General features: G+C 53.8%; 1 protein-coding gene across 1 annotated transcript in view; it reads left to right on the top strand.

The window, feature by feature from the left end:
- Nucleotides 1–21,354, top strand: part of AMN (amnion associated transmembrane protein) — a 93,296-nt gene that overhangs the window by 40,396 nt on the left and 31,546 nt on the right. The window contains exons 4-7 of the mRNA XM_075329545.1: nucleotides 285–369; nucleotides 3,042–3,277; nucleotides 18,835–18,972; nucleotides 19,081–19,189. Coding sequence (XP_075185660.1) covers nucleotides 285–369; nucleotides 3,042–3,277; nucleotides 18,835–18,972; nucleotides 19,081–19,189 — 568 coding nt within the window. The remainder of the gene's footprint in view (nucleotides 1–284; nucleotides 370–3,041; nucleotides 3,278–18,834; nucleotides 18,973–19,080; nucleotides 19,190–21,354) is intronic.

Raw genomic sequence — 21,354 nt, 5'->3', positions numbered from 1 at the left:
GGGAGTGGTGAGTGCCGCGTTAGATGCCGGGGACGACCCAACATCGGCCAGTGGAAATCCGACAGCTCTTGTGGCTCCGGCTCTCAGAAATGGTCGCGCCCCTGTCGGGGTAAGACAGCCACCAAGCTTTCACTCTTGGGGTGCAAAAGTGCAGTCTAGAAGACTGAACCCAGAAATCCTTGAGACTCCAGCATTATTACTTCTAGGAGGGAGAGTCTCCCCGGCAGCTCCTGGGGGCTCCGGCTGCGGCACTGTCCATGTGTAACTGTTCCTTCTGTGTCCAGTACATGCCCTGGGATGGAGAGTTCCTCCTGTCACACGGGGCCGGATTCATGGCAGCGTCACCTCAGGATCCAGGGTGCGGAGAAGGTGAGAAAAAAGGCGATGATTGTGCAGACATTATCAGTGTGGATCAGAGATGGGTGATACATAGTGCCACCTAGTGGACAGCAGTGGTGCATCACAGAAGAACCTCAACACACACCTCAGCTGCTCCAGAAGCTCATAATACACACCCCAGATGCTCCAGAAGCTCATAACACACACCTCAGCTGCTCCAGAAGCTCATAATACACACCCCAGCTGCTCCAGAAGCTCATAATACACACCCCAGCTGCTCCAGAAGCTCATAATACACACCCCAGCTGCTCCAGAAGCTCATAACACACACCCCAGCTGCTCCAGAAGCTCATAATACACACCCCAGCTGCTCCAGAAGCTCATAACACACACCTCAGCTGCTCCAGAAGCTCATAACACACACCCCAGCTGCTCCAGAAGCTCATAATACACACCCCAGCTGCTCCAGAAGCTCATAACACACACCTCAGCTGCTCCAGAAGCTCATAATACACACCCCAGCTGCTCCTGAAGCTCATAACACACACCCCAGCTGCTCCAGAAGCTCATAACACACACCCCAGCTGCTCCAGAAGCTCATAATACACCCCCCAGCTGCTCCAGAAGCTCATAATACATACCCCAGCTGCTCCAGAACCTCATAATACACACCCCAGCTGCTCCAGAAGCTCATAATACACACCCCAGCTGCTGCAGAACCTCCTAATACACACCCCAGCTGCTCCAGAAGCTCATAACACACAACTCAGCTGCTCCAGAAGCTCATAATACACACCTCAGCTGCTGCAGAAGCTCTTCATACACACCCCAGCTGCTCCAGAAGCTCATAATACACACCCCAGCTGCTCCAGAAGCTCATAACACACAACTCAGCTGCTCCAGAAGCTCATAATACACACCTCAGCTGCTGCAGAAGCTCTTCATACACACCTCAGCTGCTCCAGAAGCTCATAATACACACCCCAGCTGCTCCAGAAGCTCATAACACACACACAACAGCTGCTCCAGAAGCTCATAATACACACCTCAGCTGCTCCAGAAGCTCATAATTCACACCCCAGCTGCTCCAGAAGCTCATAATACACACCCCAGCTGCTCCAGAAGCTCATAATACACACCTCAGCTGCTCCAGAAGCTCATAATACACACCCCAGCTGCTCAAGAAGCTCATAATACACACCCCAGCTGCTCCAGAAGCTCATAATACACACCCCAGCTGCTCCAGAAGCTCATAACACACAACTCAGCTGCTGCAAAATCTCATAATACACACCTCAGCTGCTGCAAAATCTCATAATACACACCTCAGCTGCTCCAGAAGCTCATAATACACACCCCAGCTGCTCCAGAAGCTCATAATACCCACCCCAGCTGCTCCAGAAGCTCCTAATACACACCTCAGCTGCTCCAGAAGCTCCTAATACACACCTCAGCTGCTCCAGAAGCGCACACACCCCAGCTGCTCCAGAAGCTCATAACACACAACCCAGCTGCTCCAGAAGCTCATAACACACACACAACAGCTGCTCCAGAAGCTCATAATAGACACCTCAGCTGCTCCAGAAGCTCATAATTCACACCCCAGCTGCTCCAGAAGCTCATAATACACACCCCAGCTGCTCCAGAAGCTCATAATACACACCTCAGCTGCTCCAGAAGCTCATAACACACAACTCAGCTGCTGCAAAATCTCATAATACACACCTCAGCTGCTGTAAAATCTCATAATACACACCCCAGCTGCTCCAGAAGCTCATAATACACACCCCAGCTGCTCCAGAAGCTCATAATACCCACCCCAGCTGCTCCAGAAGCTCATAACACACAACTCAGCTGCTGCAAAATCTCATAATACACACCTCAGCTGCTGTAAAATCTCATAATACACACCCCAGCTGCTCCAGAAGCTCATAATACACACCCCAGCTGCTCCAGAAGCTCATAATACCCACCCCAGCTGCTCCAGAAGCTCATAACACACACCTCAGCTGCTGCAGAATCTTATACTGTACATCTCAGCTGCTGCAAAATCTCATAACACACCTCAGCTGCTCAGGAAATCTCATTATACACACCTCAGTTGAGGCGAAACCTCATAATGCACACCTCAGCTGCTGCAGAACAGCATAATATGCACCTCAGCTGCTGCAGAATCTCATAATACACACCTCAGTTGCTGCAGAATCTCATAATACACACCTCAGCTGCCGCAGAACCAAATTATACACACCTCATCTGCAGCAGAACCTCATTATACACACCTCAGCTGCTGCAGAACCTCATTATACACACCTCAGCTGCTGCAGAACCTCATTATACACACCTCAGCTGCAGCAGAAGCTCATAATGCACACCTCAGCTGCTGCAGAACCTCATCATGCACACCTCAGCTGCTGCAGAACCTCATAATACACACCTCAGCTGCTGCAGAGCCTCATTATACACACCTCAGCTGCTGCAGAGCCTCATTATACACACCTCAGCTGCTGCAGAGCCTCATTATACACACCTCAGCTGCTGCAGAACCTCATAATACACACCTCAGCTGCTGCAGAACCTCATTATACACACCTCAGCTGCTGCAGAGCCTCATATCCGGTAGTAGTGTGCTGAGTGTATGACTGATGGTGTGCACTGTGGCTGGTGTGGACGCGTTTGTGACTCGCGTCTCTTCCGCTCAGGGTCGTCCGTACACTTCCAGGACGTGGACCGCCACCACTGGTTTGACCCGTCGCTGTGGCGCTCGGCCCTGTCCACAGATGACCTGGAAATGGGCCGGTTCCTCTTTGCCGTGGATGCAGAATCTGTTCCTTGTTGCTATGACGATGTCGTGTTTTCACCTGAAACCTCTTTCCGGGTCCATATCCAGGAGACGGGGTCGGACGTGTCGCTCAGCAGCGTGTCTGCGCTGGGAAAAGTGAGTGCGGCTCTGATTTCTATTATTGCATCTTCAAAATGAAGCCTCGTTCTGTGTATACAGCTCCTCTGCAGATCCAGGGTCGCCATGGTTACAACATATTGCACAGATCGTTCCTACACATTGCACAGACGGCCAGCAGGGGGAGCAATGGACCAAGCATTGCACGGGCCCGGGCTTAAAGGGATCCTCGACTTTTAAATATATATATATATATATATATATATATATATATATATATATATATATATATATATATATATATATATATATATATATATATATATATATATATATATATATATATATATGGAGTTTATCCATTGCTCTTTCCTCTAACTTTGTTTTTTAATTCTCCACCATTTTCAAGATCTCTGCTTGCTGTCAGGGAATTACACCATTCTTCTTGTCATCAGGTCCTGAGCTGGAGCTTCTCAGAGCTGAAGGTTTGTTACAATTGCATCCAGTGCAGGGAGCACCAATCTCTCGTGTCCTGATGCTGCGGTGACAGTTTGGCGCAATGTACCAGGCTAACTGGGCTAAATAGCTCAAAGAGGATGCAAATGTAACAAACACTCAGCTGTGAGAAGTGCAGTGTTTCCCCAAAAATACGCCCGAGCGTGAGTTTTGGAGCATGTTTGAAATATAAGACCTAGTTATAGTCAGGGCCGGCATCAGGGGGAGTCACACTGCGCAATTTCTCAGGGGCCCCCACTTTCTTTTGGGAACCCTAGAGTTTGTATTGTGAAGATAAGATTGTTTAAGGACCTTTGGTGACTTCACAGTCATGTGACCAAAGGTCTCTTAACTGCGGAAGTCTAAAAGAACGAGGAGGCGACGGGGGTGCGGGACGGGTGCGCGGGACGGGTGCGCGGGACGGGTGCGCGGGACGGGTGCGCGGGACGGGGGTGCGGGACGGGGGTGCGGGACGGGTGCACGGGACGGGAGTGGGGGACGGGGGTGCGGGACGGGGGTGCGGGACGGGGGTGCGGGACGGGGGTGCGGGACGGGAGTGGGGGACGGGGGTGCGGGACGGGAGTGGGGGACGGGGGTGCGGGACGGGGGTGCGGGACGGGGGTGCGGGACGGGGGTGCGGGACGGGAGTGGGGGACGGGGGTGCGGGACGGGAGTGGGGGACGGGGGTGCGGGACGGGAGTGGGGGACGGGGGTGCGGGACGGGGGTGCGGGACGGGAGTGGGGGACGGGGGTGCGGGACGGGAGTGGGGGACGGGGGTGCGGGACGGGGGTGCGGGACGGGGGTGCGGGACGGGAGTGGGGGACGGGGGTGCGGGACGGGGGTGCGGGACGGGGGTGCGGGACGGGGGTGCGGGACGGGGGTGGGGGGGAAAACTGGGTATCTTCAAAGGCCTCAATTCTCCTAGGGGCCCCATTGTTTCTATACGGATATGGTAACACTGCTTAAGGTCCTTTGCTAACAACATGGTCACATGACCGTGATATAACAAAGGTCTGTCTGTACAGGAGTCTAAAGCTGAAGAGGAGACAGGCAGGTATGTATGTGCTGTGTGTATGTATGTGCAGTATGTAGATATATGTGCTGTGTGTGTATGTGCAGTGTGTATGTATATGCTGTATGTATGTGCAGTGTGTATGTATATGCTGTATGTATGTGCTGTGTGTGTATTTTTGTGCAGTGTGTATGTATGTGCTGTGTGTATGTGCTGTGTGTATTTTTGTGCAGTGTGTATGTATGTGCTGTGTGTATGTGCTGTGTGTGTATGTATGTACATGTATGTGCAGTGTGTATGTATGTGCTGTGTATGTGCTGTGTGTGTATGTATGTGCTGTGTGTGTATGTATGTGCAGTGTGTATGTGCAGTGTGTATGTATGTGCTGTGTGTATGTGCTGTGTGTGTATGTATGTACATGTATGTGCAGTGTGTATGTATGTGCTGTGTATGTGCTGTGTGTGTATGTATGTGCTGTGTGTGTGTATGTATGTGCAGTGTGTGTATGTATGTGCAGTGTGTGTATGTATGTGCAGTGTGTGTATGTATGTATGTGCAGTGTGTATGTATGTGCTGTGTGTATGTGCAGTGTGTGTATGTATATGCAGTGTGTATGTATGTGCATGTATGTGCTGTGTGTGTATGTATGTGCAGTGTGTATGTATGTGCAGTGTGTATGTATGTGCAGTGTGTATGTATGTGCAGTGTGTATGTATGTGCTGTGTATGTGCTGTGTGTGTATGTATGTGCTGTGTGTGTGTATGTATGTGCAGTGTGTATGTATGTGCTGTGTGTATGTGCAGTGTGTGTATGTATGTGCAGTGTGTATGTATGTGCATGTATGTACTGTTTGTGTATGTATGTGATGTGTGTATGTATGTGCTGTGTGTGTGTATGTATGTGCAGTGTGTATGTATGTGCTGTGTGTATGTGCAGTGTGTATGTATGTGCTGTGTGTGTGTATGTATGTGCAGTGTGTATGTATGTGCTGTGTGTATGTGCAGTGTGTGTATGTATGTGCAGTGTGTATGTATGTGCATGTATGTACTGTTTGTGTATGTATGTGATGTGTGTATGTATGTGATGTGTGTATGTATGTGCTGTGTGTGCATATGTATGTGTGTATGTATGTACTGTGTGTATGTATGTGCAGTGTGTATGTATGTGATGTATGTATGTGATATGTGTATGTATGTGCTGTGTGTGCATATGTATGTGTGTATGTATGTACTGTGTGTATGTATGTGCAGTGTGTATGTATGTGATGTATGTATGTGCAGTGTGTATGTATGTGCTGTGTGTGTGTGTATGTATGTGCAGTGTGTATGTATGTGCAGTGTGTATGTATGTGCTGTGTGTATGTATGTACTGTGTGTATGTATGTGCAGTGTGTATGTATGTGATGTATGTATGTGATATGTGTATGTATGTGCTGTGTGTGCATATGTATGTGTGTATGTTTGTATGTGTGTATGTATGGGCTGTTTGTGTATGTATGTGATGTGTGTATGTATATGCTGTGTGTATGTAACATAGAAGAATGATTCCAATCACTGACAGCAAGCGGAGGTCTTAAAGTTGTTGAGGAACGACCTGTCACTATGAAATCATCTCCTGACCAGTCTGGGGATATTGGAGAATTGCTTACATGGCAATCCCATAAGACAATGACACAAATTCCCACAGGGACTGATCGGATTCACCCTGCAGCTGGCGCAGGTTATAGCGCAGGTAGGATCACATCTGAACCCTGTGTACCCGTTGTTGCTCTCTGTTATCAGCCCCCTGGAAGGGCCGTTCCCACCTGCGCTGACTCGTTCTCCAGGTGACTCACGTCTCAGGTTTCTGGGCGTTTTCTTCAGACGTTAATTAAAGATTTCTTTTCTTGATACAATAACAAATTTTCCGCTGCAGAGCGTTAACCCTTCACCCGACCGAAGAGACATAGTTAGTGAAATGGTCTGCAGACTATGACACCACTGACCTGGAATGACATCTGCAGGATATTGCCCCCCCCTCCCCCTCTACACCCTAGAACATATTGCCGTATTCTGCAGAACATTGCGCCCTGTCAGAAGGTGGATTGGACAGCACAATGCTCTGCAGCTCTCCAGACAGGCCAGCAATGCGATAATCTGCAGAATACATCATTATGTATCCTGTCGGAATGTGCTGCAGAAGGTTAAATAAAGCACTGACCCACAATATTATACTCTGCAGATTATCGCACCACTGCTGTCTTTACATGTCTGCAGAGCATTGCTCTGTCCCCTCCACCGCCTGATAGATACATAGTGATATATCCTGCAGATTATTGCACCATATTTCTATGTCATATGATACATTCTGCAGATTATTACATTGCTGGCTTCTTGCTGACCTTCAATCAGAGGAAGCAGAGCTGCAGTGTAAAGCAATGCTCACTTTTTGTAAGCTGCGCAATGTAGTCAGTGGCTGTACGTGAGAGTGAGCCCTGGTGTGTGGTGCTTGGTGTGTGGTGCTTGGTGTGTGGTGCTTGGTGTGTGATGCGTGATGTGTGGTGCGTGGTGCTTGGTGTGTGGTGCTTGGTGCGTGGTATTTGGTGTGTGGTGCTTGGTGCGTGGTGTGTGGTGTGTGGTGCTTGGTGCTTGGTGCTTGGTGCGTGGTGCTTGGTGCGTGGTGTGTGGTGCGTGGTGTGTGGTGTGTGGTGCGTGGTGTGGTGCTTGGTGTGTGGTGCTTGATGTGTGGTGTGTGGTGCGTGGTGTGTGGTGCTTGATGTGTGGTGTGTGTGGTGCTTGATGTGTGGTGCGTGGTGCTTGGTGTGTGGTGCTTGGTGTGTGGTGCTTGGTGCGTGGTGCTTGGTGCGTGGTGCTTGGTATTTGGTGTGTGGTGTTTGGTGCGTGGTGCTTGGTGCGTGGTGTTTTGGTGCGTGGTGTTTGGTGCGTGGTGTGTGGTGCTTGATGTGTGGTGTGTGGTGTGTGGTGTTTGGTGCTTGGTGCGTGGTGCTTGGTATTTGGTGTGTGGTGCTTGATGTGTGGTGTGTGGTGTGTGGTGTGTGGTGTTTGGTGCTTGGTGCGTGGTGTTTGGTGTGTGGTGTTTGGTGCGTGGTGCTTGGTGCGTGGTGCTTGGTGCTTGATGTGTGGTGTGTGGTGTGTGTGGTGCTTGATTTGTGGTGTTTGGTGCTTGGTGCGTGGTGTGTGGTGCTTGGTGTGTGGTGCTTGGTGTGTGGTGCTTGGTGCGTGGTGCTTGGTATTTGGTGTGTGGTGTTTGGTGCGTGGTGCTTGGGGGTGGTGCGTGGTGCTTGGTGTGTGGTGCTTGATGTGTGGTGTTTGGTGCGTGGTGCTTGGTGCGTGGCGCTTGGTGCGTGGTGTGTGGTGCGTGGTGTGTGGTGCTTGGTGTGTGGTGCTTGGTGCGTGGTGCTTGGTGCGTGGTGCTTGGTGCGTGGTGCTTGGTATTTGGTGTGTGGTGCTTGATGTGTGGTGTTTGGTGCTTGGTGTGTGGTGTTTGGTGCGTGGTGCGTGGTGCGTGGTGTGTGGTGTGTGTGGTGCTTGATTTGTGGTGTTTGGTGCGTGGTGCGTGGTGTTTGGTGCGTGGTGCTTGGTGCGTGGTGTTTGGTGCTTGGTGCGTGGTGTGTGGTGCTTGGTATTTGGTGTGTGGTGTTTGGTGCGTGGTGCTTGGGGGTGGTGTTTGGTGTGTGGTGTGTGGTGCTTGGTGCGTGGTGCTTGGTGCGTGGTGCTTGGTGCGTGGTGCTTGGTGCGTGGTGTTTGGTGCTTGGTGCGTGGTGTTTGGTGCTTGGTGCGTGGTGCTTGGTGCGTGGTGCGTGGTGTTTGGTGCGTGGTGCTTGGTGTGTGGTGCGTGGTGTGTGGTGCTTGGTGCGTGGTACTTGGTGCGTGGTGTGTGGTGTTTGGTGCGTGGTGCTTGGTTCGTGGTGTTTGCTGTGTGGTGTTTGCGTGGTGCTTGATGTGTGGTGTGTGGTGTGTGTGGTGCTTGATTTGTGGTGTTTGGTGCTTGGTGCGTGGTGCGTGGTGTTTGGTGTGTGGTGTTTGGTGCGTGGTGCTTGGTGCGTGGTGCTTGATGTGTGGTGTGTGGTGTGTGTGGTGCTTGATTTGTGGTGTTTGGTGCTTGGTGTGTGGTGCTTGGTGCGTGGTGCTTGGTATTTGGTGTGTGGTGTTTGGTGCATGGTGCTTGGTGCTTGGTGCGTGGTGCTTGGTGCGTGGTGCGTGGTGCTTGATGCTTGGTGAGTGGTGCTTGGTGCGTGGTGCTTGATGCTTGGTGTGTGGTGCTTGGTGTGTGGTGCTTGATGCGTGGTGTGTGTGGTGCTTGGTGTGTGGTGTGTGGTGCTTGGTGTGTGGTGCTTGGTGTGTGGTGCTTGGTGTGTGGTGTGTGGTGCTTGGTGCATGATGCTTGATGCTTGGTGTGTGGTGCTTGGTGTTTGGTGTGTGGTGCTTGGTGTGTGGTGTGTGGTGTGTGGTGCTTGGTGCATGATGCGTGGTGGTGTGTGGTGCTTGGTGTTTGGTGTGTGGTGTGTGGTGCTTGGTGTGTGGTGCTTGGTGTGTCGTGTGTGGTGCTTGGTGTGTGGTGCTTGATGCGTGGTGGTGTGTAGTGCTTGGTGTTTGGTGTGTGGTGCTTGGTGCATGGTGCTTGATGCGTGGTGGTGTGTGGTGCTTGGTGCATGGTGCTTGACGCGTGGTGGTGTGTGGTGTGTGGTGCTTGATGCGTGGTGGTGTGTAGTGCTTGGTGTTTGGTGTGTGGTGCTTGGTGCATGGTGCTTGATGCGTGGTGGTGTGTGGTGCTTGATGCGTGGTGGTGAGTTGTGCTTGGTGCTTGGTGTGTGGTGCTTGGTGTGTGGTGCTTGGTGTGTGGTGTTTGGTGTGTGGTGTTTGGTGTGTGGTGCTTGGTGTGTGGTGCTTGGTGTGTGGTGCTTGGTGCATGGTGCTTGATGCGTGGTGGTGTGTGGTGCTTGATGCGTGGTGGTGTGTGGTGTGCGGTGTTTGGTGCGTGGTGCTTGGTGTGTGGTGTTTGGTGTGTGGTGCTTGGTGTGTGGTGCTTGGTGCGTGGTGCTTGGTGTGTGGTGCTTGGTGTGTGGTGCTTGGTGCATGGTGCTTGGTGTGTGGTGTGTGGTGCTTGGTGCATGGTGCTTGATGCGTGGTGTGTGTGGTGCTTGGTGTTTGGTGTGTGGTGCTTGGTGTGTGGTGCTTGGTGTGTGGTGCTTGGTGTGTGGTGTGTGGTGCTTGATGCGTGGTGGTGTGTGGTGCTTGATGCGTGGTGGTGTGTGGTGCTTGGTGTTTGGTGTTTGGTGTGTGGTGCTTGGTGCATGGTGCTTGATGCGTGGTGGTGTGTGGTGTGTGGTGCGTGGTGCTTGGTGTGTGGTGTTTGGTGCTTGGTGTGTGGTGCTTGGTGTGTGGTGCTTGGTGTGTGGTGTGTGGTGCTTGGTGTGTCGTGTGTGGTGCTTGGTGTGTGGTGCTTGATGCGTGGTGGTGTGTAGTGCTTGGTGTTTGGTGTGTGGTGCTTGGTGTGTGGTGCTTGGTGTGTGGTGTGTGGTGCTTGATGCGTGGTGGTGTGTGGTGCTTGATGCGTGGTGGTGTGTGGTGCTTGGTGTTTGGTGTTTGGTGTGTGGTGCTTGGTGCATGGTGCTTGATGCGTGGTGGTGCGTGGTGCTTGGTGTGTGGTGCGTGGTGTGTGGTGTGTGGTGCTTGGTGTGTGGTGTGTGGTGCTTGGTGTGTGGTGTGTGGTGCTTGGTGTGTCGTGTGTGGTGCTTGGTGCATGGTGCTTGATGCGTGGTGGTGTGTGGTGCTTGGTGCATGGTGCTTGATGCGTGGTGGTGTGTGGTGTGTGGTGCTTGATGCGTGGTGGTGTGTGGTGTGTGGTGCTTGATGCGTGGTGGTGTGTAGTGCTTGGTGTTTGGTGTGTGGTGCTTGGTGCATGGTGCTTGATGCGTGGTGGTGAGTTGTGCTTGGTGTTTGGTGTGTGGTGCTTGGTGTGTGGTGCTTGGTGTGTGGTGCTTGGTGTGTGGTGCTTGATGCGTGGTGGTGTGTGGTGCTTGGTGTTTGGTGTTTGGTGTGTGGTGCTTGGTGCATGGTGCTTGATGCGTGGTGGTGTGTGGTGTGTGGTGCGTGGTGCTTGGTGTTTGGTGCTTGGTGTGTGGTGCTTGGTGTGTGGTGCTTGGTGTGTGGTGTGTGGTGCTTGGTGTGTCGTGTGTGGTGCTTGGTGTGTGGTGCTTGATGCGTGGTGGTGTGTAGTGCTTGGTGTTTGGTGTGTGGTGCTTGGTGTGTGGTGCTTGGTGTGTGGTGCTTGGTGTGTGGTGTTTGGTGTGTGGTGCTTGGTGTGTGGTGTGTGGTGCTTGATGCGTGGTGGTGTGTGGTGCTTGATGCGTGGTGGTGTGTGGTGCTTGGTGTTTGGTGTGTGGTGCTTGGTGCATGGTGCTTGATGCGTGGTGGTGCGTGGTGCTTGGTGTGTGGTGCGTGGTGTGTGGTGTTTGGTGCTTGGTGTGTGGTGCTTGGTGTGTGGTGCTTGGTGTGTGGTGCTTGGTGTGTCGTGTGTGGTGCTTGGTGCATGGTGCTTGATGCGTGGTGGTGTGTGGTGCTTGGTGCATGCTGCTTGACGCGTGGTGGTGTGTGGTGTGTGGTGCTTGATGCGTGGTGGTGTGTGGTGTGTGGTGCTTGATGCGTGGTGGTGTGTGGTGTGTGGTGCTTGATGCGTGGTGGTGTGTAGTGCTTGGTGTTTGGTGTGTGGTGCTTGGTGCATGGTGCTTGATGCGTGGTGGGGAGTTGTGCTTGGTGCTTGGTGTGTGGTGCTTGGTGTGTGGTGTGTGGTGCTTGATGCGTGGTGGTGTGTGGTGCTTGATGCGTGGTGGTGTGTGGTGCTTGGTGTTTGGTGTGTGGTGCTTGGTGCATGGTGCTTGATGCGTGGTGGTGCGTGGTGCTTGGTGTGTGGTGCGTGGTGTTTGGTGCTTGGTGTGTGGTGCTTGGTGTGTGGTGCTTGGTGTGTGGTGTGTGGTGCTTGGTGTGTCGTGTGTGGTGCTTGGTGCATGGTGCTTGATGCGTGGTGGTGTGTGGTGCTTGGTGCATGGTGCTTGACGCGTGGTGGTGTGTGGTGTGTGGTGCTTGATGCGTGGTGGTGTGTGGTGTGTGGTGCTTGATGCGTGGTGGTGTGTGGTGTGTGGTGCTTGATGCGTGGTGGTGTGTAGTGCTTGGTGTTTGGTGTGTGGTGCTTGGTGCATGGTGCTTGATGCGTGGTGGTGAGTTGTGCTTGGTGTTTGGTGTGTGGTGCTTGGTGTGTGGTGCTTGGTGTGTGGTGCTTGGTGCATGGTGCTTGATGCGTGGTGGTGTGTGGTGCTTGATGCGTGGTGGTGTGTGGTGTGTGGTGGTGTGTGGTGTGTGGTGTTTGGTGCGTGGTGCTTGGTGTGTGGTGTTTGGTGTGTGGTGCTTGGTGTTTGGTGTGTGGTGCTTGGTGCATGGTGCTTGATGCGTGGTGGTGTGTGGTGCTTGATGCGTGGTGGTGTGTGGTGCTTGATGCGTGGTGGTGAGTTGTGCTTGGTGTTTGGTGTGTGGTGCTTGGTGTGTGGTGCTTGGTGTGTGGTGTGTGGTGCTTGATGCGTGGTGGTGTGTGGTGCTTGATGCGTGGTGGTGTGTGGTGCTTGGTGTTTGGTGTTTGGTGTGTGGTGCTTGGTGCATGGTGCTTGATGCGTGGTGGTGCGTGGTGCTTGGTGTGTGGTGCGTGGTGTGTGGTGTGTGGTGCTTGGTGTGTGGTGTGTGGTGCTTGGTGTGTCGTGTGTGGTGCTTGGTGCATGGTGCTTGATGCGTGGTGGTGTGTGGTGCTTGGTGCATGGTGCTTGACGCGTGGTGGTGTGTGGTGTGTGGTGCTTGATGCGTGGTGGTGTGTGGTGTGTGGTGCTTGATGCGTGGTGGTGTGTGGTGTGTGGTGCTTGATGCGTGGTGGTGTGTAGTGCTTGGTGTTTGGTGTGTGGTGCTTGGTGCATGGTGCTTGATGCGTGGTGGTGAGTTGTGCTTGGTGTTTGGTGTGTGGTGCTTGGTGTGTGGTGCTTGGTGTGTGGTGCTTGGTGTGTGGTGTGTGGTGCTTGATGCGTGGTGGTGTGTGGTGCTTGGTGTTTGGTGTTTGGTGTGTGGTGCTTGGTGCATGGTGCTTGATGCGTGGTGGTGTGTGGTGTGTGGTGCGTGGTGCTTGGTGTGTGGTGCTTGGTGTGTGGTGTGTGGTGTTTGGTGCTTGGTGTGTGGTGCTTGGTGTGTGGTGCTTGGTGTGTGGTGTGTGGTGCTTGGTGTGTCGTGTGTGGTGCTTGGTGTGTGGTGCTTGATGCGTGGTGGTGTGTAGTGCTTGGTGTTTGGTGTGTGGTGCTTGGTGTGTGGTGCTTGGTGTGTGGTGTTTGGTGTGTGGTGCTTGGTGTGTGGTGTGTGGTGCTTGATGCGTGGTGGTGTGTGGTGCTTGATGCGTGGTGGTGTGTGGTGCTTGGTGTTTGGTGTTTGGTGTGTGGTGCTTGGTGCATGGTGCTTGATGCGTGGTGGTGCGTGGTGCTTGGTGTGTGGTGCGTGGTGTGTGGTGTTTGGTGCTTGGTGTGTGGTGCTTGGTGTGTGGTGCTTGGTGTGTGGTGCTTGGTGTGTCGTGTGTGGTGCTTGGTGCATGGTGCTTGATGCGTGGTGGTGTGTGGTGCTTGGTGCATGGTGCTTGACGCGTGGTGGTGTGTGGTGTGTGGTGCTTGATGCGTGGTGGTGTGTGGTGTGTGGTGCTTGATGCGTGGTGGTGTGTGGTGTGTGGTGCTTGATGCGTGGTGGTGTGTAGTGCTTGGTGTTTGGTGTGTGGTGCTTGGTGCATGGTGCTTGATGCGTGGTGGGGAGTTGTGCTTGGTGCTTGGTGTGTGGTGCTTGGTGTGTGGTGTGTGGTGCTTGATGCGTGGTGGTGTGTGGTGCTTGATGCGTGGTGGTGTGTGGTGCTTGGTGTTTGGTGTGTGGTGCTTGGTGCATGGTGCTTGATGCGTGGTGCTTGGTGTGTGGTGCGTGGTGTTTGGTGCTTGGTGTGTGGTGCTTGGTGTGTGGTGCTTGGTGTGTGGTGTGTGGTGCTTGGTGTGTCGTGTGTGGTGCTTGGTGCATGGTGCTTGATGCGTGGTGGTGTGTGGTGCTTGGTGCATGGTGCTTGACGCGTGGTGGTGTGTGGTGTGTGGTGCTTGATGCGTGGTGGTGTGTGGTGTGTGGTGCTTGATGCGTGGTGGTGTGTGGTGTGTGGTGCTTGATGCGTGGTGGTGTGTAGTGCTTGGTGTTTGGTGTGTGGTGCTTGGTGCATGGTGCTTGATGCGTGGTGGTGAGTTGTGCTTGGTGTTTGGTGTGTGGTGCTTGGTGTGTGGTGCTTGGTGTGTGGTGCTTGGTGCATGGTGCTTGATGCGTGGTGGTGTGTGGTGCTTGATGCGTGGTGGTGTGTGGTGTGTGGTGGTGTGTGGTGTGTGGTGTTTGGTGCGTGGTGCTTGGTGTGTGGTGTTTGGTGTGTGGTGCTTGGTGTTTGGTGTGTGGTGCTTGGTGCATGGTGCTTGATGCGTGGTGGTGTGTGGTGCTTGATGCGTGGTGGTGTGTGGTGCTTGATGCGTGGTGGTGAGTTGTGCTTGGTGTTTGGTGTGTGGTGCTTGGTGTGTGGTGCTTGGTGTGTGGTGTGTGGTGCTTGGTGTGTGTGGTGCTTTGTGTGTGGTGCTTGGTGCGTGGTGGTGTGTGGTGCTTGGTGTGTGGTGTGTGGTGCTTGGTGTGTGGTGCTTGGTGTGTGGTGCTTGATGCGTGGTGGTGTGTAGTGCTTGGTGTTTGGTGTTTGGTGTGTGGTGCTTGGTGCATGGTGCTTGATGCGTGGTGGTGTGTGGTGCTTGATGCGTGGTGGTGAATGGTGCTTGGTGTGTGGTGTTTGGTGTGTGGTGCTTGGTGTGTGGTGCTTGGTGTGTGGTGTGTGGTGCATGGTGCTTGGTGTGTGTGGTGCTTGGTGTGTGGTGCTTGGTGCTTGGTGTGTGGTGTTTGGTGTGTGGTGTTTGGTGTGTGGTGCTTGGTGTGTGGTGCTTGATGCGTGGTGGTGTGTGGTGCTTGGTGTTTGGTGTGTGGTGTGTGGTGTTTGGTGTGTGGTGCTTGATGCTTGGTGGTGCGTGGTGCTTGGTGCATGGTGCTTGATGCGTGGTGGTGTGTAGTGCTTGGTGTGTGGTGTTTGGTGTGTGGTGTGTGGTGTTTGGTGTGTGGTGCTTGATGCGTGGTGGTGTGTGGTGCTTGATGCGTGGTGGTGTATGGTGCGTGGTGCTTGGTGCATGGTGCTTGATGCGTGGTGATGTGTGGTGCGTGGTGCTTGGTGCATGGTGCTTGATGCGTGGTGGTGTGTGGTGCTTGGTGCGTGGTGGTGTGTGGTGCTTGGTGTGTGGTGCTTGATGCGTGGTGGTGTGTGGTGCTTGATGCTTGGTGGTGTGTGGTGCGTGGTGCTTGGTGCATGGTGCTTGATGTGTGGTGGTGTGTAGTGCTTGGTGTTTGGTGTGTGGTGTGTAGTGCTTGATGCTTGGTGGTGCGTGGTGTGTGGTGTTTGGTGTGTGGTGCTTGATGCGTGGTGGTGTGTGGTGCTTGATGCGTGGTGGTGTATGGTGCGTGGTGCTTGGTGCATGGTGCTTGATGCGTGGTGGTGCGTGGTGCTTGGTGCATGGTGCTTGATGCGTGGTGGTGTGTGGTGCTTGGTGCGTGGTGGTGTGTGGTGCTTGGTGTGTGGTGCTTGGTGTGTGGTGTGTGGTGCTTGGTGTGTGGTGCTTGGTGTGTGGTGCTTGGTGTGTGGTGCTTGGTGCGTGGTGGTGTGTGGTGCTTGGTGTGTGGTGCTTGATGCGTGGTGGTGTGTGGTGCTTGGTGTGTGGTGCTTGGTGTGTGGTGCTTGGTGTGTGGTGCTTGATGCGTGGTGGTGTGTGGTGCTTGGTGTGTGGTGCTTGGTGTGTGGTGCTTGATGCGTGGTGGTGTGTGGTGCTTGGTGTGTGGTGCTTGGTGTGTGGTGCTTGGTGCGTGGTGGTGTGTGGTGCTTGGTGTGTGGTGCTTGGTGCGTGGTGGTGTGTGGTGCTTGGTGTGTGGTGCTTGGTGTGTGGTGCGTGGTGCGTGGTGGTGTGTGGTGCTTGATGTGTGGTGCTTGGTGTGTGGTGTGTGGTGCTTGATGTGTGGTGCTTGGTGTGTGGTGTGTGGTGTTTGGTGTGTGGTGCTTGGTGCGTGGTGGTGTGTGGTGCTTGATGCGTGGTGGTGTGTGGTGCTTGGTGTGTGGTGCTTGGTGTGTGGTGTGTGGTGCTTGGTGTGTGGTGCTTGGTGTGTGGTGCTTGGTGCGTGGTGGTGTGTGGTGCTTGATGCGTGGTGGTGTGTGGTGCTTGGTGTGTGGTGCTTGGTGTGTGGTGCTTGATGCGTGGTGGTGTGTGGTGCTTGGTGTGTGGTGCTTGGTGTGTGGTGCTTGATGCGTGGTGGTGTGTGGTGCTTGGTGTGTGGTGCTTGGTGTGTGGTGCTTGGTGCGTGGTGGTGTGTGGTGCTTGGTGTGTGGTGCTTGGTGCGTGGTGGTGTGTGGTGCTTGGTGTGTGGTGCTTGGTGTGTGGTGCTTGGTGCGTGGTGGTGTGTGGTGCTTGATGTGTGGTGCTTGGTGTGTGGTGTTTGGTGTGTGGTGCTTGGTGCGTGGTGGTGTGTGGTGCTTGATGCGTGGTGGTGAATGGTGCTTGGTGTGTGGTGCTTGATGCGTGGTGGTGTGTGGTACGTGGTGCTTGGTGCATGGTGCTTGATGCGTGGTGGTGTGTGGTACGTGGTGCTTGGTGCATGGTGCTTGATGCGTGGTGGTGTGTGGTGCTTGGTGCGTGGTGGTGTGTGGTGCTTGGTGTGTGGTGCTTGGTGCGTGGTGGTGTGTGGTGCTTGGTGTGTGGTGCTTGGTGTGTGGTGCTTGGTGTGTGGTGCTTGGTGCGTGGTGGTGTGTGGTGCTTGGTGTGTGGTGCTTGATGCGTGGTGGTGTGTTCTGCTTGGTGCGTGGTGGTGTGTGGTGCTTGGTGTGTGGTGCTTGATGCGTGGTGGTGTGTTCTGCTTGGTGCGTGGTGGTGTGTGGTGCTTGGTGTGTGGTGCTTGATGCTTGGTGGTGTGTGGTGCTTGGTGTGTGGTGCTTGGTGTGTGGTGCTTGGTGCGTGGTGGTGTGTGGTGCTTGGTGTGTGGTGCTTGGTGTGTGGTGCTTGGTGCGTGGTGGTGTGTGGTGCTTGGTGTGTGGTGCTTGGTGCGTGGTGGTGTGTGGTGCTTGGTGTGTGGTGCTTGGTGTGTGGTGCTTGGTGCGTGGTGGTGTGTGGTGCTTGGTGTGTGGTGTGTGGTGCTTGGTGCGTGGTGGTGCGTGGTGCTTGGTGTTTGGTGTGTGGTGCTTGGTGCGTGGTGGTGCGTGGTGCTTGGTGTTTGGTGTGTGGTGAGTGGTGTGTGGTGTGTGGTGTGTGTGGTGCGTGGTGTGTTTGGTGTGTGGTGCTTGATGCGTGGTGGTGTGTGGTGCTTGGTGTTTGGTGTGTGGTGTGTGGTGCTTGATGCGTGGTGGTGTGTGGTGCTTGGTGTTTGGTGAGTGGTGAGTGGTGCTTGGTGCTTGGTGAGTGGTGTGTGGTGTGTGGTGCTTGGTGAGTGGTGTGTGGTGTGTGGTGCTTGGTGTGTGGTGGTGAGTGGTGTTTGGTGAGTGGTGTGTGGTGCGCGGTGCTTGGTGTGTGGTGCTTGGTGTGTGGTGCTTGGTGTGTGGTGCTTGGTGCGTGGTGGTGCTTGGTGTGTGGTGCTTGGTGCGTGGTGGTGTGTGGTGTGTGGTGAGTGGTGTGTGGTGCTTGGTGTGTGGTGTGTGGTGTGTGGTGTGTGTGGTTCTTGGTGTGTGGTGCGTGGTGTGTTTGGTGTGTGGTGCTTGATGTGTGGTGGTGTGTGGTGCTTGGTGTTTGGTGAGTGGTGCTTGGTGCTTGGTGAGTGGTGTGTGGTGCTTGGTGAGTGGTGTGTGGTGTGTGGTGCTTGGTGTTTGGTGAGTGGTGTGTGGTGTGTGGTGCTTGGTGTGTGGTGGTGAGTGGTGCTTGGTGTTTGGTGAGTGGTGTGTGGTGCGCGGTGCTTGGTGTGTGGTGCTTGGTGTGTGGTGCTTGGTGTGTGGTGCTTGGTGTGTGGTGCGTGGTGTGTGGTGCGTGGTGTGTGGTGCGCGGTGTGTGGTGCGTGGTGTGTGGTGCGTGGTGTGTGGTGCTTGGTGTGTGGTGCTTGGTGTGTGGTGCTTGGTGTGTGGTGGTGAGTGGTGCTTGGTGTTTGGTGAGTGGTGTGTGGTGCGCGGTGCTTGGTGTGTGGTGCTTGGTGTGTGGTGGTGAGTGGTGCTTGGTGCGTGGTGCTTGGTGTGTGGTGCTTGGTGTGTGGTGCTTGGTGTGTGGTGCTTGGTGTGTGGTGCTTGGTGTGTGGTGCGTGGTGTGTGGTGCGTGGTGTGTGGTGCGTGGTGTGTGGTGCTTGGTGTGTGGTGCTTGGTGTGTGGTGGTGAGTGGTGCTTGGTGTTTGGTGAGTGGTGTGTGGTGCGCGGTGCTTGGTGTGTGGTGCTTGGTGTGTGGTGGTGAGTGGTGCTTGGTGCGTGGTGCTTGGTGTGTGGTGGTGAGTGGTGCTTGGTGCGCGGTGCTTGGTGTGTGGTGCTTGGTGTGTGGTGGTGAGTGGTGCTTGGTGTGTGGTGCTTGGTGCGTGGTGTTTGGTGTGTGGTGCTTGATGCGTGGTGGTGTGTGGTGCGTGGTGCTTGGTGTTTGGTGTGTGATGCGTGGTGGTGAGTGGTGCTTGGTGCGTGGTGCTTGGTGCGTGGTGCTTGGTGCTTGGTGAGTGGTGCTTGGTGCGTGGTGCTTGGTGCGTGGTGCTTGGTGCGTGGTGCTTGGTGCGTGGTGCTTGGTGCGTGGTGCTTGGTGAGTGGTGCTTGGTGCGTGGTGCTTGGTGCGTGGTGCTTGGTGCGTGGTGCTTGGTGTGTGGTGCTTGGTGCGTGGTGCTTGGTGAGTGGTGCTTGGTGCGTGGTGCTTGGTGTTTGGTGCTTGGAGACTCTGCTCTGATTAATGGAAGGGACATAGAAAAACACTCTATTCACTCCATGATGGACACTCCCTTTAAGAGATTTTGTTTTTTTTCTCTTCAGAAATTCACCAGCAGTGAAGACTTTTCCCGATATCTGACGTCCCCCAGTGGGAAGCTGCAGTTCCCGGGACCGGCGCAGCCACAGATTACCAGCCTGAGGTGCCAGGACGGCACGGGCTGCCTGTGCGGCAATGACGGGGTGCGGGCGCTCGAGCTACAGAACAAACTGTCCCGAAAAACCACATAATCCTCTCCTGTGTTTATCTACAGGAAAGTACAAATTCCTCTCCTTGTGGTTTCCTTCCAGATACTTCAAGCAATCTGCGCTGCGCGGCTGCAGTACACCGGGGGCAAATGTCCAGAAACGGCCTGCGCAGCCCCCCTGCAGCCCGCGGGACAGTGCTGTGCTATCTGCGGTACGTCAGCACCAGCTCAGACCAGCCCTGAGATACCAATAACCACTGATAAAGCTCATATTCATTCACTTACTAATTCTGATTTCAGTGAGACGGGGATCTCCCCCTAGTGGTGACTGCAGACAGGATCTTATCATGTATCTCTGTATACAGGGAGCTCCCCCTAGTGGTGGCTGCAGACAGGATCTTATCATGTATCTCTGTATACAGGGAGCTCCCCCTAGTGGTGACTGCAGTCAGGATCTTATCATGTATCTCTGTATACAGGGAGCTCCCCCTAGTGGTGGCTGCAGACAGGATCTTATCATGTATCTCTGTATACAGGGAGCTCCCCCTAGTGGTGGCTGCAGACAGGATCTTATCATGTATCTCTGTATACAGGGAGCTCCCCCTAGTGGTGGCTGCAGACAGGATCTTATCATGTATCTCTGTATACAGGGAGCTCCCCCTAGTGGTGACTGCAGACAGGACCTTATCATGTATCTCTGTATACAGGGAGCTCCCCCTAGTGGTGGCTGCAGACAGGATCTTATCATGTATCTCTGTATACAGGGAGCTCCCCCTAGTGGTGGCTGCAGACAGGATCTTATCATGTATCTCTGTATACAGGGAGCTCCCCCTAGTGGTGGCTGCAGACAGGATCTTATCATGTATCTCTGTATACAGGGAGCTCCCCCTAGTGGTGACTGCAGACAGGACCTTATCATGTATCTCTGTATACAGGGAGCTCCCCCTAGTGGTGGCTGCAGACAGGATCTTATCATGTATCTCTGTATACAGGGAGCTCCCCCTAGTGGTGGCTGCAGACAGGATCTTATCATGTATCTCTGTATACAGGGAGCTCCCTCTAGTGGTGACTGCAGACAGGATCTTATCATGTATCTCTGTATACAGGGAGCTCCCCCTAGTGGTGGTTGCAGACAGGATCTTATCATGTATCTCTGTATACAGGGAGCTCCCCCTAGTGGTGGCTGCAGACAGGATCTTATCATGTATCTCTGTATACAGGGAGCTCCCTCTAGTGGTGACTGCAGACAGGATCTTATCATGTATCTCTGTATCCAGGGAGCTCCCCCTAGTGGTGGCTGCAGACAGGATCTTATCATGTATCTCTGTATACAGGGAGCTCCCTCTAGTGGTGGCTGCAGACAGGATCTTATCATGTATCTCTGTATACAGGGAGCTCCCCCTAGTGGTGGCTGCAGACAGGATTTTATCATGTATCTCTGTACACAGGGAGCTCCCCCTAGTGGTGACTGCAGACAGGATCTTATCATGTATCTCTGTATACAGGGAGCTCCCCCTAGTGGTGGCTGCAGACAGGATCTTATCATGTATCTCTGTATACAGGGAGCTCCCCCTAGTGGTGGCTGCAGACAGGATCTTATCATGTATCTCTGTATACAGGGAGCTCCCCCTAGTGGTGACTGCAGACAGGAGCTTATCATGTATCTCTGTATACAGGGAGCTCCCCCTAGTGGTGGCTGCAGACAGGATCTTATCATGTATCTCTGTATACAGGGAGCTCCCTCTAGTGGTGACTGCAGACAGGATCTTATCATGTATCTCTGTATACAGGGAGCTCCCTCTAGTGGTTACTGCAGACAGGATCTTATCATGTATCTCTGTATCCAGGGAGCTCCCCCTAGTGGTGGCTGCAGACAGGATCTTATCATGTATCTCTGTATACAGGGAGATCCCCCTAGTGGTGGCTGCAGACAGGATCTTATCATGTATCTCTGTATACAGGGAGATCCCCCTAGTGGTGGCTGCAGACAGGATCTTATCATGTATCTCTGTATACAGGGAGCTCCCTCTAGTGGTGGCTGCAGACAGGATCTTATCATATATCTCTGTATACAGGGAGCTCCCCCTAGTGGTGGCTGCAGACAGGATCTTATCATGTATCTCTGTATACAGGGAGCTCCCTCTAGTGGTGGCTGCAGACAGGATCTTATCATATATCTCTGTATACAGGGAGCTCCCCCTAGTGGTGGCTGCAGGCAGGATCTTATCATGTATCTCTGTATACAGGGAGCTCCCCCTAGTGGTGACTGCAGACAGGATCTTATGTATCTCTGTATACAGGGAGCTCCCCTTAGTGGTGACTGCAGAGAGGATCTTATCATGTATCTCTGTATACAGGGAGCTCCCTCTAGTGGTGG

This window comes from Anomaloglossus baeobatrachus, chromosome 12 (assembly GCF_048569485.1).
Source record: "Anomaloglossus baeobatrachus isolate aAnoBae1 chromosome 12, aAnoBae1.hap1, whole genome shotgun sequence".
Classification (NCBI taxonomy): domain Eukaryota; kingdom Metazoa; phylum Chordata; class Amphibia; order Anura; family Aromobatidae; genus Anomaloglossus; species Anomaloglossus baeobatrachus.
The sequence above is the reverse complement of the archived record's forward strand: the minus strand, read 5'-3'. Positions and strand labels throughout refer to the sequence as shown.